The sequence below is a fragment of the Lycorma delicatula genome, chromosome 1, assembly GCF_047948215.1.
Source record: "Lycorma delicatula isolate Av1 chromosome 1, ASM4794821v1, whole genome shotgun sequence".
NCBI lineage: Eukaryota > Metazoa > Arthropoda > Insecta > Hemiptera > Fulgoridae > Lycorma > Lycorma delicatula.
The window spans coordinates 396275634-396291118 of record NC_134455.1 but is presented as its reverse complement, the minus strand read 5'-3'; the positions used below and the strand labels follow the sequence as shown (position 1 = coordinate 396291118).

The window sequence follows — 15485 nt, the reverse complement described above, 5'->3', positions numbered from 1 at the left end:
AATCAGTATGTACAAGATGGCACTGAAGAAGATGGATAGTAAAGCACCTACATAAGGGTGCATATTTGAAATTTAAGGGGTGATAAGTTAATAGAATGAGCAATATAGTGAAAAAATTTGAGTGGCGCAGTAGTTGAATTTAATTGGTAGAGTACTTTAATGACAAGCGATCAGTCAAGGTACACAACAGAAGAATAAAAAGTGGTGTCCTTTCAGTTCTTGGAACAAAAACATAGCTTTAAAAATAAAAGGTCAATAATCACTAAATGCAAAATAAAAATGTTAATTTTGATCCGACTTGTTTTGAAATTGGGCTGATCTGTGCGGGCATGTTCCACACATATACCAACTCTATGGCTTGCCAATTCTGACATATGCCTACCCGGCATGGGGGGCTTTGTTGTACTCCACATTCCAGAAAAAGCTGGAGGCCGTCCACAATGTGGCGATGCGAATGATTTTCAGAGTGTCGTGGTTTGTCAGAAATGCCACACTTCGCTACTATGCGGACATAAAAACCATGTTGGAAGTGGGCATAGCACAGGCATGCAGACTGTTCGGGAGAGCGACCATGTCCAAGCACAGCCATCTCAGGGACATCTGCTGAGAGGACCCTACACCACAAGATGTGAGGAAAAGGTCTCATGCCATGTTAGATGAACCACAGGCAGGATGAGGGTTTGTGTATGATAAACCAAGCCAGGAGCCTCTACATCAGATGAGCCAACAAGGAACTCCCAGAAATGATTGCGGGCCTTGAAAAAAGGTCATTAAAAAGAGTTGTTCTCATAAAGTCTCTTATTGTGAGTAAAGTTGTTAAGTTCATAAATGTATGGACATATGGTTTTTTTTTTGACCAAAATTAAATCAATTTTATTTACCCCATCCAGTATCATACAATACTGAAGAGAAAATATAATATAACATCCTAACTGTTGCTTAACAAATAATTAAACATTTAGTTGTGTTGTATTTTATTCAAATTAAATCTAAAATAAAATAATTACTTGAACCAATATCAATTATTCCTAATAGTATAGATATAGATAAAATTTAATGTTCCCGTGTGCAAGTGGGAACTTAAGAGCGATATTTCCATGTTTCATAAAAATGAAATTTTATGAAAATTTATTATGTAGGTAGGTTGAAACATGACAGGTTTGTCACATTGCCCTTAACGAGGTCTGTTATATATTTTTTGCAATGTAGAACATGCCTTCTTTTTATGTCTGTTTCAGCTCTGTTTAGGTGAACCAGCACAATGACGGTGCCCATGCGATCCCCCAAACCCTTCCTGAGCACACGTGTATGTGTGGAAGTTGCCTCCAAACACTAGGGTCCCCGTGAAAGGCAAATTCCTAGAGCTGAATTATACTTCGTGCAAAACTCTATAAGTCGGTCCCCTCTTTCATTCCTTTTGCCCAGCCCGTATTCACCCACTATATTTCCTTCCTTGCCTTTTCCAATGCTTGCATTCCAATCTCAAACTATTATTCATCACCTTTTATGTGTTTAATCGCTTCATACACACACTCTTCGTCGTCATCACCACCATGGGTGCTTGTAGGCATATAGATGTTAACAATTGTTTTCTTTTTGGGTTTAGATTTTATCCTTATTACAATGATTGCTATGCATTTTGAAATACTCTACTCTTTTCCCTATCTTCTTATTCATTACGACACCTACTCCTGCATGCCCATTATTTGAAGCCGAGTTAATTATTCTAAAATCACCTGACCAAAAGTCGTTTTCCTCTTCCCACCGAACCTCTCTAATTCCTACATCTACATTTATCCTATCAATTTCCCTCTTTAAATTTTCTAACCTACCAACCTTTTTTAAACTTCTAACATTCCACGCTCCGACTCATAGAATGTTTCTGGTGACCCCTTCCATAGTAGTCCCCACCTGGAGATCCGAACGGGGGACTAGTTACCCCCGGAATATTTTACCAAGGGAGGTGGCTACATCATTTCTATATGAAAATGAAGAGAGCTACATTTTTCTTAAAAAAAAAAAAAAACAGTTGTAGTTTTTCATTGCTTTCAGCTGCACACTACTTAGAGGACTTAGTGATATTGATATGACCGTTTAAGTCATCCTGACTTACGCCCTTAACAACTACTGAAAGAGCTGCTGCCCTCTTTCAGGAATCATTCCTTAGTCTGGCTCTCCATAGATACCTCTCCGATATGGTTGCACCTTCGGTCCAGCTACTCTGTATCACCGAGCACTCAAGTCCCCTCACCAATGGCAAGGTCTCATGATTCATAGAGGGAGAATAGCCAGCCACAAATATTATCATCTAAAGCACTCGTCTGAATTCGTGACTGTTATGGAAATTTTCAGTTATGTCATATCTTATTGGACAGTGGATCTCAGGTGAATTTTTTGACTGAAGATCTTGCACAGCGGTTAAAACATAGGTGGTTTAGAAACCCATTACATTAGGATTTTTTGATAGCCTTGCTTCAGATTCAGAATACAGTACATCAGTGCAAATAGCTTCTAACCACTCCAACTTTTCGATGAACATAACTTGTAATCTTTTATCAAAAATAATTTCAGATTTACCCACGATGCCTATTGATTTTAAAAACTGGAAAATTCCAGCTAATATTATGCTAGCTGAACTGTTTTTTAACACACCCCGAAAGGAAAATATGTTATTGGGCGCTCAACTGTTTCTAAAAATCTTACGTATGGACCAATTAACTCACAAGGGAAGCTATCCAGTTTTACAAAATACTGAACTAGGGTGGATTTTAACCGGTGAATAAGTAACTTATCAAGACACAAATATTTGCAGAATTTGATTGAAAACACCTGAACTTATTAAAAAAGTTCCTGAGCAGAAACAAAAGATTAGTTTAGTTTCTAATTTTTCTAAATTACTGCGTCTGCAGAGAACCATTGCCTATTGTATAAGGTTTGTTAATAATTATCAAACAACTCCGAGACTGAAAGCTTCCTCAGACTTATCTGTATCAGAGTTAGATGCTGCTTTTTATGTTTGTATCAAAATATGCCAGAAATCCAGCTAACCTCAAGAAATTATAGCCTTGTAAAATGGAGAAATGTTACAAACTAAATCATCTATTAGAGATCTACATCCATTTCTGGACAATCTAGGAATACTGTCAGTAGGGGGACACCTACAAAATTCAGAATTACCTTATCATAAATCCAACCAATCACTTTTCACATCTCATCATTGAAAATTAACATCTTCGCCTTATGCATACCAGTCTGCAGTTAAAATCATCTTGTCTTTACAGGAAAAACATTGGATCCCAGGTATATGATGCCTGACTAGAACTGTTCTTCACAAATGTGTAACCTGTTTTAAACTAAATTTTGTAACTCATTCTCAGTTGATGGGAAACTTCCCATCTTATCGGTTGCATCCTGCTCACGCTTTTATTAACAGACGAATTGATTATGCATGCCCTATGTATATCAAAACTGGAACACGTCGTTCTAAACCCAAGGTTAAAGTTTACGTAGCTGTTTTTGTCTGCTTAGTAATGTGAGCAAATCAAATGGAATTAGTAAGCGACCTAACTACAGAAGCCTTTAAAGCTGCACTTTGTCGTTTTATGGTGTGAAGAGTGAATCTGTATAGTGATAATGGTGAAAATTTTAAAGGAGCGCATTATGAGGTAAATGATAACAGCATCAAAATATTTGAGAATCATCATCGGAATTGTGCCAGTGGACCTTTATACCACCATATTCTCCACATTTTGGAGGCATATGAAAAGCGGCCGTCAAATCTATGAAATACCAACTTAAACAAATAGCAGCTTAACATTTGAAGAGATGGCTATTCTATTAGTTCTAATTGAGACTTGTCTAATTTCAAGTCCTTTGTCAAAATTATCTGACAATCTTTTCTGTACATCCTACCTTATTTCTGGTCACTTTCTCATTCCTAACTCAGACCTATGTGATACAGCTGTTAACAGGTTGGATTGTTGGCAGCATGTCCAGCAGATAACTCAGCAGATCTGGAAGGAATGGTCAGTGGATTTCCTGAACACCCTTCAACAATGCCAAAAATGGACAATGACGGAAGCCAATCTCAAGGTCGGTGATGTAGTCATCATTAAAGAAGATAACCTACCACCACTACACTGGAAGATAGCGACTGTTGATCAGATTCATTCCGTTGCAGATAACCTGGTGCATGTAGTGACACTTTGTAATGAGCAAGGAATGTTTAAGCGACCTGTTGTGAAATTATGTGAACTTACAGACTCCAATAAACATGATAAATAATAATTTCATGAACTTTACCTTTAATTTTGTTTAAATCTTTTGTGTTTTGCGTAACTGTTTTGGTGAGCACTATGTAATTTTGTTTGTTTGATTTAATTCTTTATTACTTTTTCATGTTTAATTAATAAAAAGTATATTAAAAAATATACTCTTTGGCTGGCGGCATGTTGGACATTGAGAAGTGGTGGGAGAACTTGTAATAAGGTTTGGTTGTGGCCGGTCATTAAGTGAGTTGCGCATAGCATTTGTCAGGAGCAACATCGTCTTTGCTCCAGCAGTGAGCAGTCATGTTTTAGTACTTATCAGGAGCAAGATCGCCTCTACCTGCAAGTCAGTCGGATTTAGTATTTGTTGTAAGGCCAGTCAGTGTATGATTAGGTGCATTTGCTATGTCTTGTAGTTAAATAAATCTTACTATAAAGTAAATATCGTTTATCTTATATATCAAGTATTTCATGGTCCAAGGGATTGTTCCAGCCGTAGCATTGTCTTATGCAGTCCACTATCTCCAAATCAACATAAATTTTATACTTACATAGTATAGTATCATCCTATCATTCATTATACGCAATATTTCTATGGTCCTCCGACTTCATTATTTCTTTTGTTTCCAGAAGGTCAGTTTCTGTGTTTTCTCTGAACACCTTTAGTAAGAGTCCAGCTCTTCTTTCTGGATCCTCCACATGAAGCCCCTGCAAAGGCGCCTATTGACTACTTCAGCTACCACAAATTCAATGCATTTGTGGTTGCTGAGCGATTGTGTCTACAACTTGCCATCCTGAAATTTTCACGGCAAGATCCACTGATACAAATGTGAGGTCATGGGTAGAACTATGGACCTATATTCTTTTGAAGGTGGATGTTTCCCCAGTGTTCAAGTTATCAGTCATAATAAGCCATTACCTCTGCAAGGATCAACCCTCTTTAATCGGGCCACATGACCCCCCCCCCCCTATCAATGCGCTTAGAATTGAAGTCTCTGGCCACTAAGATAGTATGAGTCCATCATCCTAGTGCACAAACCAGTTTATCATGACTTCATGAGCTATACAGCTCATGAAGTCGTCCGTGTTAACATTAGGTGAGATGTAGCAGCTGAAGATTGCCTCACTCCCCAACTTGGCCCATGCAACTTCCAGAGTGGCTGACCAGGAAGACATTGAAGGTTCTTCTAATTGTTCAGTCAGTATTGTCATCCACCAGTTATTTACTGTCGATGATTCAACTCACCAACGAGTATGAAATCACAGTCCTCCTTTGCCAATGAGGTCACAAGAGGTCGTGGGAGGGCCTGCTTCTATTTGTATCGAGTTGAAGAATCTCATTTACAGATCCCACTCAACTGACTCCCCAATCCTGTGACCCTCGTTAACCACAATCAGTACATGATTTTTTTCTGTACATTGGGCTTTAAAATTGCCCTCTGTGCCAGAATTAAAACAATACTTTGACCTGTTCAGTCCTTGCATTTTGTGGCTCTATGTCCTTCTACCCAACATCTATAACGTTCGTTTGTCTCCATGCTGGGGACCACTCAATAGGACACCTAGCCCATCTTTAATCTGTCACTTACAGATTCTGCACACCTGGCTGGGATTGTTAGTGTGGCTACTTTGGTGTTTCCAAAGGTGTGTCTCATTGTCAAAGTTTGACAATAATTCTCGTCAAGGTTTACCTCGGTGAGGAGAGCTTTTTGTATATCTTCTGTTGAGGTCAGTTCATCGACGTTAGCTGTTTTTGCAGGTAACTTGGACACCCCTTGCACACCTTCTTGAATCCTTTTCTGGAGTAACTCTGCCCCCTGTCCCTCATCTTTCACTCGGATCAGAACGTCTTTATTCTGACCATTCCGTAATATCGTTATCAGTATAGGAAGTCCATGCGTCTAAAGTGTGCAAAAAAGCTATGTAGTAAGTGTATTCAAGAGAAAAATGACTAATTTTACAATCTATATAGGCCTGAGTGTTTTTTTAGTTCTTGATTTAAAAAAATGTTTTCATTTTTATTTTGTTTTTTGATAGTGTATAAAGACAATCTCATCTAAGAATATAACCTTGTGAAACCACTAACATTTTTCAAACATTAGGTTTTTAAATTTTGCTGTTGTTATAATGAATTTTTATCTTCGAAAAGTTTTTTTAACTAAATTTATTTTGGTCTGTATAATACTTACAATCTAGATTAGTTTGAAATTCAGTATTTTTTATTTCAGGAACTACTTATACTTATTCATGCCAAAGTCAAAAGATGCTAAATTTGATATTCTTGAGTGGAAGGATTCTTCTTTTAAATGTTTTTTTTGTCTTCAGTCGTTTAACTGGTTTGATGCAGCTTTCAAGGATTCCCTATCTAGTGCCAGTTGCTTCATTTCGGTATACCCGCTACATTCTTCTACATTTCCTAACAATTTGTTTTACATATTCTAAACACTGCCTGCCTGCACAATTTTTCCCACCCACCTATCCATCCAATATCAAAGAGGCTATTCTAGGATCCTTAATATGTGGCCTATAAATTTGTCTCTTCTTATAACTATATGTTTCCAAATGCTTCGTTCTTCATCAATTTGCCGCAACACCTTTTCATTTGTCACTTTATCCAACCATTTAATTTTTAACATTCTCCTATAGCACCGCATTTCAAAAGCATCTAATCTTTTCTTCTCAGGTAGTCTGATCGTCCAAGTTTCACTTCCATATAAAGGGACGCTCCAAACATATACTTTCAAAAATCTTTTCCTGACTTTTAAATTAATTTTTAATGAAAGCAAATTATATTTCCGACTGAAAGCTCGTTTCGCCTGTGCTATTCAACATTTTCTACCACTCCTGCTTCATCCATCTTTAATAATTCAACTTCCCAAATAACAAGATTCTTCTATCTCCGTAATCTTTTCTTTTCCTAATTTTACATTCAGTGGTCCATCTTTGTTATGTCTACTACATTTCATTACTTTTGTTTTGTTCTTGTTTATTTTCATGCGGTAGTTCTTGCGAAGGACTTCATTCATGCCATTCATTATCCCTCCTAAATCTTTTTTATTCTCGGCTATAATTACTATATCATCAGCAAATTATAGCATGATTGGATTTAAATGAAGATTTAATCTTGACAATTAGTAAAAATTGCCAAATAAAAAAGCAAACCAATAAAGGCCTTCATTTCAAAAAGGTTTCATCTCGCATTTCTATAGCATTTGGATGTTGTTGCAAATTTTTAACTATTTGAAGTTTTACATTAGTAAAATAAAAATAATCTGTGTAATAGATCATCATTAATATTCGGATCATCTATATCACTAAGGTTTTCATAAAACTTCAAACTATTTATGACTTCAGGATCATCAGTTGAAGCATTAGGATCAATATTCATTATATACAATTAAAATAGTTCCAAAATACACAACGAAAAATGTAATTACTTTTTACAAAATAATAACATTTTTACACTACGAAAAAAACACTTATAACTTAAAAATAACAAAAAACATTAGAATATGGAAGTGTATAACATGACGACCGATACAAGGGACCGCTAGACAACAACACTATACAAATAAGAACTAAAGGTCAAAACTAACAATGACAACTGAAAGAAGAGAGCATGTGCAAAAGGTATTCTCGGGTATTGGGGCGTTGAAACAGTTTATGCACAAGTGACACATTTTAAAATATTCAAGCGATATGACACATCTCACCTCGTGAGTTAAGGGTTAATAACACCACATAATTCCTGCTGATAGAACTATATTTTTATTAAATCTAATCATGAAACCTTAAATTTCATCTAACAATGAAAACCAAATTTTCATTTTCATTTCTTAATTTCAGAAGTGTAGTTTCCTATCGTTTCAATTTAAATTTTTTTTATTTCCTGTCACTTCAATTTCAGTTTTCTTCTTTATAGCAAACTTTATATTAAACTGCATTGTTGTTACCAAATGACCGAATGCATTTTAGTGCAAATCCATGATTATTTTTCAAGGATTTGTTTTTTTGATGATATCACTCTCAGTTACTTAAAACTTTTCTAATACTATTTTATTTTCCGATAATAATTTTATAAAAAAATCACTATCAAGCCTGATGCCTACTATCTCATCATCTGATGAAGACATCATTATCAAATCATAGTAAAATATTAACTCATGACACTTCTTTACCGAAAGATGACTACAGCAAATATGTGTTATGAAATTAATATTATTACTTCACATCAAGCAGCAAACAAAGGAGCAAGTTGTAACATATCAAAACGTGTCAGTATATGTAGTTTCAGCATCTTTTTATTCATCCAATTCACTTTACTCAATATACAGGGAAAAACTTGTTTTTCAAACTTTTTTTCTCAAAAACAGAAAAATTGTTCTATCAGCAATAAAAAAGGGAATAAATTTGTTTTAATTACTTTGTAGCATATTTCTTTGTAGAATACTGCAGCAATTTGTTAATATCAGAGAATGAAAGCTGTATGTTTTGCTCTTTCTACATGTAAAATTGTACACCCAGTATATCCACACTCAGTAAATTAAGTTTTTTCTCTTTACAAAAGTTACGTAAATCAGAAATTTATGATATTTATATTTAGAACTGTGATAATTATATTAAGACAGGGTATTTGTACTACTACCACACCACCACACTAAATGAAAAGTAAAGGTTTCTATCAGAATGGTAATATCTATCAAAAAAAAAGAAAACATTTTTCTTATCTGTAAACAAAAGATACCTAAGATTCAGACATTTTTAATAACAGAGGTTCTTAAAACCACACACAAAAACAAAAGTATAATATAAGTATAATGTAAGATATAAAGAAAGTATAATGTCTGCCATATATTTCTACATAGATATGTTAAATAACAATGACAAATAACAGGTAACAGAAAATGAGAAATATAAACAACTCAAGGTTAAGAAAATAGCCAGGAGAATAATAATGCAGCTCTAAATATAAAACTGACTCGGATGAAAAACTATTTTCAGTTAAGTGAATGAATTACATATAATTAATGAAAACAAATAAATTTTATGACACAACTAATTCTAGTTTTTCATTATAAAAAAAAAAACTAGAGATTTTGAAAATAAATACTCAATTTTATAAAAGCCTGTAATAAAAATTTAAAATTCTACGCCTTAACAAAATAAGTGAGCTATTGCTAACTGTCAATTGAATATCAAACAAATTATTGACTTACCCTTGGCTATATTTACTATTCTTTTTCAAATTAAGATTAGTAATTAATGGCATTCTTGTTTCTAGTTTTCGATTTCGTTGTTGAATACGATGTTGTACGTCCTCAATCATCAGTTTAAATCTATTAATAATGTTATTCTGTATAATTAATGTTTGATAAAGTTCCTCTCGTGGAGGAATATGGATACCACTACCCCTGTAAGAAAATGTAAAAAAAAATTATTAGGGTATAAAAACAATCCTAACTATAAAAAATCCCAGTTATTAATCTTAATCATTAATTTCTTGTTGTTTTCAAAATGCTGGTTAGCCACTAGACTTTCATCTCAGTGAAGAGATGATAGTCACTCAGTAACTGTGTTCAGGTTGTAGAAATGATAATTGAAAATCTCTTCCCAGAATTAAGTAAGCAAAGCCCTGGTACAAGCTATAGGGTGGAATAATTCACTGTGATCAAGAATAATACCCTTTGTGAGCACTGCATATTAATTATTTAGGACTGATCTTGCATACCTCCTTCAGCTTTTTGTGATATTATTATAGTAACACAGTCAATAAATTTCATTGGAAAAATCTGCTCCAAAACTCTAACCATAATTTTTTGGTTTGACAGTGCCTGCTTGGATTTATTAGGTTTGTTAGGTCAATTGTCCTAATTGTCAATTTATCTCTGTGAGACAGGCTTTTAAGAACTTAATCACTAAAACTACCAAAAATGGTGGAAGTATAAAAGGTTCCATTTTTTACTTACTGAATTATAGAATTCTGGTGACTATTGCAATTATGCTGTGTTGCCAGTTAATTTTTAACATATGACAACCAGTTAATTTTTGATAACCAGTTTTAGGAAACTACTAAAATTAAATTGCTATGAACTTTTTTTTATCCTGCTGACTGAAAATGAAAAATTAATGTAAAAAAAATGAACCGTATAAACTAATTACAAGAAAAATTAGGCAAATATATAAAATAACATTCTCCAAAAACAGAATTAAACTAATACAATGCTCAACTAATCTAACGGATGCAATGCATATTCTAATTAAATTTCTTTTTATAACAGGTCTTCTTTCAAACTTACCAATTTTCAAATGATTGACCATTAAATTTGCCTGTGTACTTTCATACTCTTACCTTTGATTCAACTAATTTAGAATAAAAACAATCTACTACATAAACAAACAATATTACCATCAAAAAGTAACACCACAAAATTAGCCCCGACACCAAAATATTAAGACAGTTACTTACTTAACATTTTTCTTCTTGTCTTGATATGAAATCCAACTGTCATCCAGAACTTTATTAGCCTGTGTCAACTGACTGCTAATGTAATACAAATAATGCTGTATATTATCCAATCTTCGTTTACTAACAGGGTCCAATTCTTGTGAGTAGATCAATTTCTTGTAGCTAAAATACAACAGAACACATTATTTTATAAGAAAATTCTCTTGAAAATTACAAAATTAAATTACTTGTCCCAGAAATCAACTTAATGATGATTGTTAGTCGCAAACTTGTATTGTGTTAATTAAATAGTGTACACTTTTTACCTCACTGACGGCATATACCTACCAAATAGGAAAAATCCTGCTGTAATTATGTTGATTCGGCAGCATACAAATATTAAGACCAAAATTAAAGAGTGCGCCTACACGATTTTGGAGAAGGCGAAAGACGTTGAATTAGTAGTGAGATCCTTATATGAGATAGCCCTCCCAAAACTGGGACAGAATAAGGAGACTCACATGTGCTTGGAAATGGATGAAAACCGCACACAAACACTGACCAAGAATACAGATAAGGCATTATAGTGTAATGCCTTATGCAACCTGGAAGACGTCATGGAGATCAAATAGCAGAGAAATCGTTTCCGGAAGGTGGAGGTGACACGTGGTCTTTTGAAGGGAGGGAGATGTTGAGGGGTCGCACGTCTTCATCATCCTTAAGGGGAAGTCTACGAAAAGCAGCACATAATCAGACATGATATAAGAGCTGGCACCAGATATTGGAACACCTATTCCTAGTGGCACAATAGTGAGACTCCAGGAGAATTGAGATTTTATACCCGGAAAATGAAGATGAGAACAAATACACAGTATTTACGATTATGGTAGAAGAAGATAATGATGATCTAACTAGACAAATCAGCAAGGTACTGCATGGAATCGGGAAAATGGAAACAACCAGGACAGTGTTCATAGCCCCAAATGACGAGTCTGGTATAAAATTTAGCAAAACAGTGGAATAATGGGCAAGAAGGGAGATGCAAATGGAGGAAAAATGGCCCCTTTTCCTCATTGATGGAGAACACAAGAAGAGAGTCCCACAGGGATCAGCCACATTGATTATGACGATCAGAAAACCTGACGTAACTTATGCAGACTTATTCTAACAGGTTATGAATGGTTTTGGAGATGGATTAGCAGAGGATATCCTCTCAGTGAAGAAAGGAAGGGCAACGGATACTATGGAGATCCGAGTGACTGATTCATCTCAGAAATGGGAAGATGTGTATGACGTTTGGGAGCAAAGGTGGAGAATGTAGTGGTAGGGGAAGGGACCCAAAATGCTAGAATGACTTCATTCCATGTGAAGGATTTAGACATGGATGCCACCCAGAAGTGCAGGATGCAATTTGTAAAGAGGTGGGCACAGACATTCCGATCAAGGTGTACACTCTGAGGCCAGCCTTTGAAGAGACTCAGAAGACCAAAGTGATGCTTTCTTCTAGAAGAGCCAAAATGTTAGCCAGCAAACAGAATCAGAGTTGGGTGGCATTCATGCCGTATCGAGCTTAGGGTTGATGAGATTAGATGTTACCGATGTTGGAATATGGGGAATGGGATATAAGGTCTGTAAGGGACCCAACCACTCAGATTTATGTTACAATTGTGGGAGTGGGAGCCACAAAAATTATTGCGTGCAGGGAGCCAGAGAAATGCTTAGATTGCAGGGAGTACGGACACCGGACCAGTGGCCAGGAGTGTCAATCACATAAACCATGAATTTGCTACAAATTTACATAAATAGGAAGGCAACTGCTCATAATGTTGCATGGTGCACGCACTACGGTGGAGAAGGCTGTTGATTATTTAATAATTGCAGAACCGAATAAGAGGGTAATTTCAACAGGCAATTGGCTGGTGGACACAGAAGAGGACATCGCAATAAAAAATGTAACCAATCATTAGTCAATGGCAAAGATGAAAACTGAAAGGGGCTTTATTGCAGTCACTTGAAGCCCATGTGTACTTGTAAACTGTTATATCTCCCTGAATAGCAACATGGAGAGATTTGATGAATTTCTTCACAACCTGGAAGAGCTGATTAGGATGTCGAGAAAACCTGTAATACTTATGGGAGATTTTAATGCTGAATCAATAGAACTGGGTGGTACAAGACTGACTCATCACGGGTATAGATTGGCGACTTTTTTGGGGTTGATGGATATAGTAGTCCTGAGCAGTATGGGAGTTCGGACGTTTGTGAGACATGGTGCTGGAGCAGTGATTGATAACATGGCCATCCCGGAGAAGATCTCCAGTAGAATGAAGTATTGTAAGGTGCTAGATGAAGACTTTTTGAGTGATCATTTAGAGATCATGTTTCATATGCAATTTGAGATCCTATCAAGACCACGAACTCCAGGTGGAAACTGGAAATCCTCAAGCATTTGAGGATTCGGTGGCAACCAGGACTGGGAGCATAAAGGAATGGAACCCACATGATTTTTTTTCGTTTTCTAATGGAGGAGAATGAATGTATTAAACCACAGGCACCATATGCTACGTAAAAGGTTTACTGGTGGAGGAAAGGAATCGCCAAGCTATGTTCAACTACTATGAAGGCCAGATGCCCTCACCCTGAGGAGTTGGAAATAGTAGAAACATGTACAAAAACAAACAAAAGGTGTATTTTGCTATGATTAAGAATTCCAAACGAAAGCCTAGAAGAAGCTAGTGGCCAAACTAAATGATGACTCATGGGAGAGGTCATAATGACTCATGGGAGAGGTCGTATCGGGTGCTGATGAAGAAGTTCAGTGCATCCGTCCGTCCCCCCACAGTTATCCAGGTAACAGGCAACATATATGGTTTACCCCCTTTTTCAGAAGGAAGTAATAGAACAGACCGATGTAATATGCAATAAGAAAAGACGGTTCAATATCGATGAGCTTGAATGGGCAGTTTCAAGGACCAGTAGTTGGAAAAGCCCGACCCAAATGGGGTCTCCAGGAGACTGTTGAAGGGGCTGATGAACAGACACCACTGCCTCATTTTCGAGGCTATAAATAAGATGCTTGAGCTGGGTCAGTTCCCAGTAACATGGTAAAGGGGAAGCTTGTATTGATCCCCAAGGCGAGACACAACAACAGGACTCCATCCTTCAGACAGATATGTTTGCTACCCTCATTGGGGAAGATACACAAAAGACTTCTAGCTGAAAGGATCTGGTTGGAATTAAATGAGTCAGGAGGACTATCACCACCCAGTTCAGATTCATCCACAGCAGGTCAACAGTAGACGCTCTCTGTAGGGTAATGAGATGGATCAAGGAGTGTAGGACGGGCATCCGGAGGACGAGAAAAATACCCTTGATGGTCCCCCTGGATGGCCAAAATGCTTGCAACAGTATATTCCATGGGAAACAGTTATGGAAACTTTAAGTAAGAAAAACATTAGCCCATATTTGATCCAACAATCAGAGATTACCTGCGAGATCGAGAGTTATTGACGGACACAGAGGAGGGAGACACACACATGCAAAGGGATGTTCCTGAAAGTTCAGCTTAAAGCCCTCTCCTATGGAATATAATGTTTGAAGGAGTTCTGAAATTGGAATTCATGGAGGAAGTGTCTTTGGTTGCCTACGCGAATGATTTGATGTTGTTAACAGCAGAACGCACAGAGGACAAAGTGATAAGAAATGCCAACCATACAGTGCAACGTGTGAGCACCTGGTCCAAACTAAAGACCTGTAATTAGTACCAGAGAAAACACAATGGTGGCTGTAATGGGCAGACGCAAGATCAGGTGGATTAGTATACAGCTACCAGGTGGAATCCAAGCTCCCATGTGAAATATCTGGGGGTTTGGTTCTCACAAACGAATAATTTTAATCAGCATTTACTAGAGACCGTAAAGAAGGCTGAAAGACTCACTTATAAAATGGGATATTTAATAGTGAGCAAGTGGGGCCCGAGAGCAGATACTACTGTTGATCACTAGCTCGGTGCTACTGTATGTGGTCCCAGCTGGGATTGGAGCCTTCAACACAAAGAGAAATACACAGAAGTCACTGCAATGAATATTGCAGTGACTAATACTAATAGTATCTAATATTGAAGACATAAGATGAAAACTTCTGGGAGTGGAAGAGGTTTTGAGTCACAAAAAAAAATTTGTGAAAGATTGAGTCCTGGCTGTGGGGTGGGATCTGGGAACAGCATAGGTGGGCCCGACCTCCTGCCTCACGACTTGAGGCAGGCGACAAAAGATTATTTAAGACAGAGTCCCAACTGCTTGGGCAGAGGCCCTGGGAACGGCATAGCCGGATCCTGGAATTACCCATGTCCTACCAGTTAGAGGCAGGCGCGATGTAAGTAAAAGATCTTGAACTGGCAGGCCAACCTGCCATGCTGGATGTACTGCCAGCGGGTGGGAAGGCCCATTAGAGTCAAAAGGACACTCCCCTGGGATGAGTAATACTTGAATGTTGAACCGACCCAAGAGAGATGAAAAAAAAAGGTACCTTATTATTGGTTTTTCATATGTTTAACTGATGTAATACTGTGTTTATTAGTACATTTTTTAATGCTGGAGAAACCTAAAACCCATGTTTTAAGAAGAACAGGCAATTTCAGACCTAATGCTTTGGGTCAGTTGCATCTCAACATAACCTAAAAAATATCCTACCAATCTAAAAAAAACAAAACAAATTTTTTATCATAACTTTTCAATTTATAACTTAAAAATTTTTTTAAATAAAAAAAAAAT

The 15485-nt window shown here is 36.6% G+C and overlaps 1 protein-coding gene across 1 annotated transcript in view; it reads right to left on the bottom strand.

The window, feature by feature from the left end:
* The window catches only part of LOC142317381 (uncharacterized), a 142834-nt gene that overhangs the window by 41440 nt on the left and 85909 nt on the right, over nucleotides 1-15485 (bottom strand). The window contains exons 3-4 of the mRNA XM_075353895.1: nucleotides 10735-10896; nucleotides 9485-9679 (exon numbers count right to left, since the gene is read on the bottom strand). Coding sequence (XP_075210010.1) covers nucleotides 9485-9594 — 110 coding nt within the window. The 5' untranslated portion in view covers nucleotides 9595-9679; nucleotides 10735-10896. The remainder of the gene's footprint in view (nucleotides 1-9484; nucleotides 9680-10734; nucleotides 10897-15485) is intronic.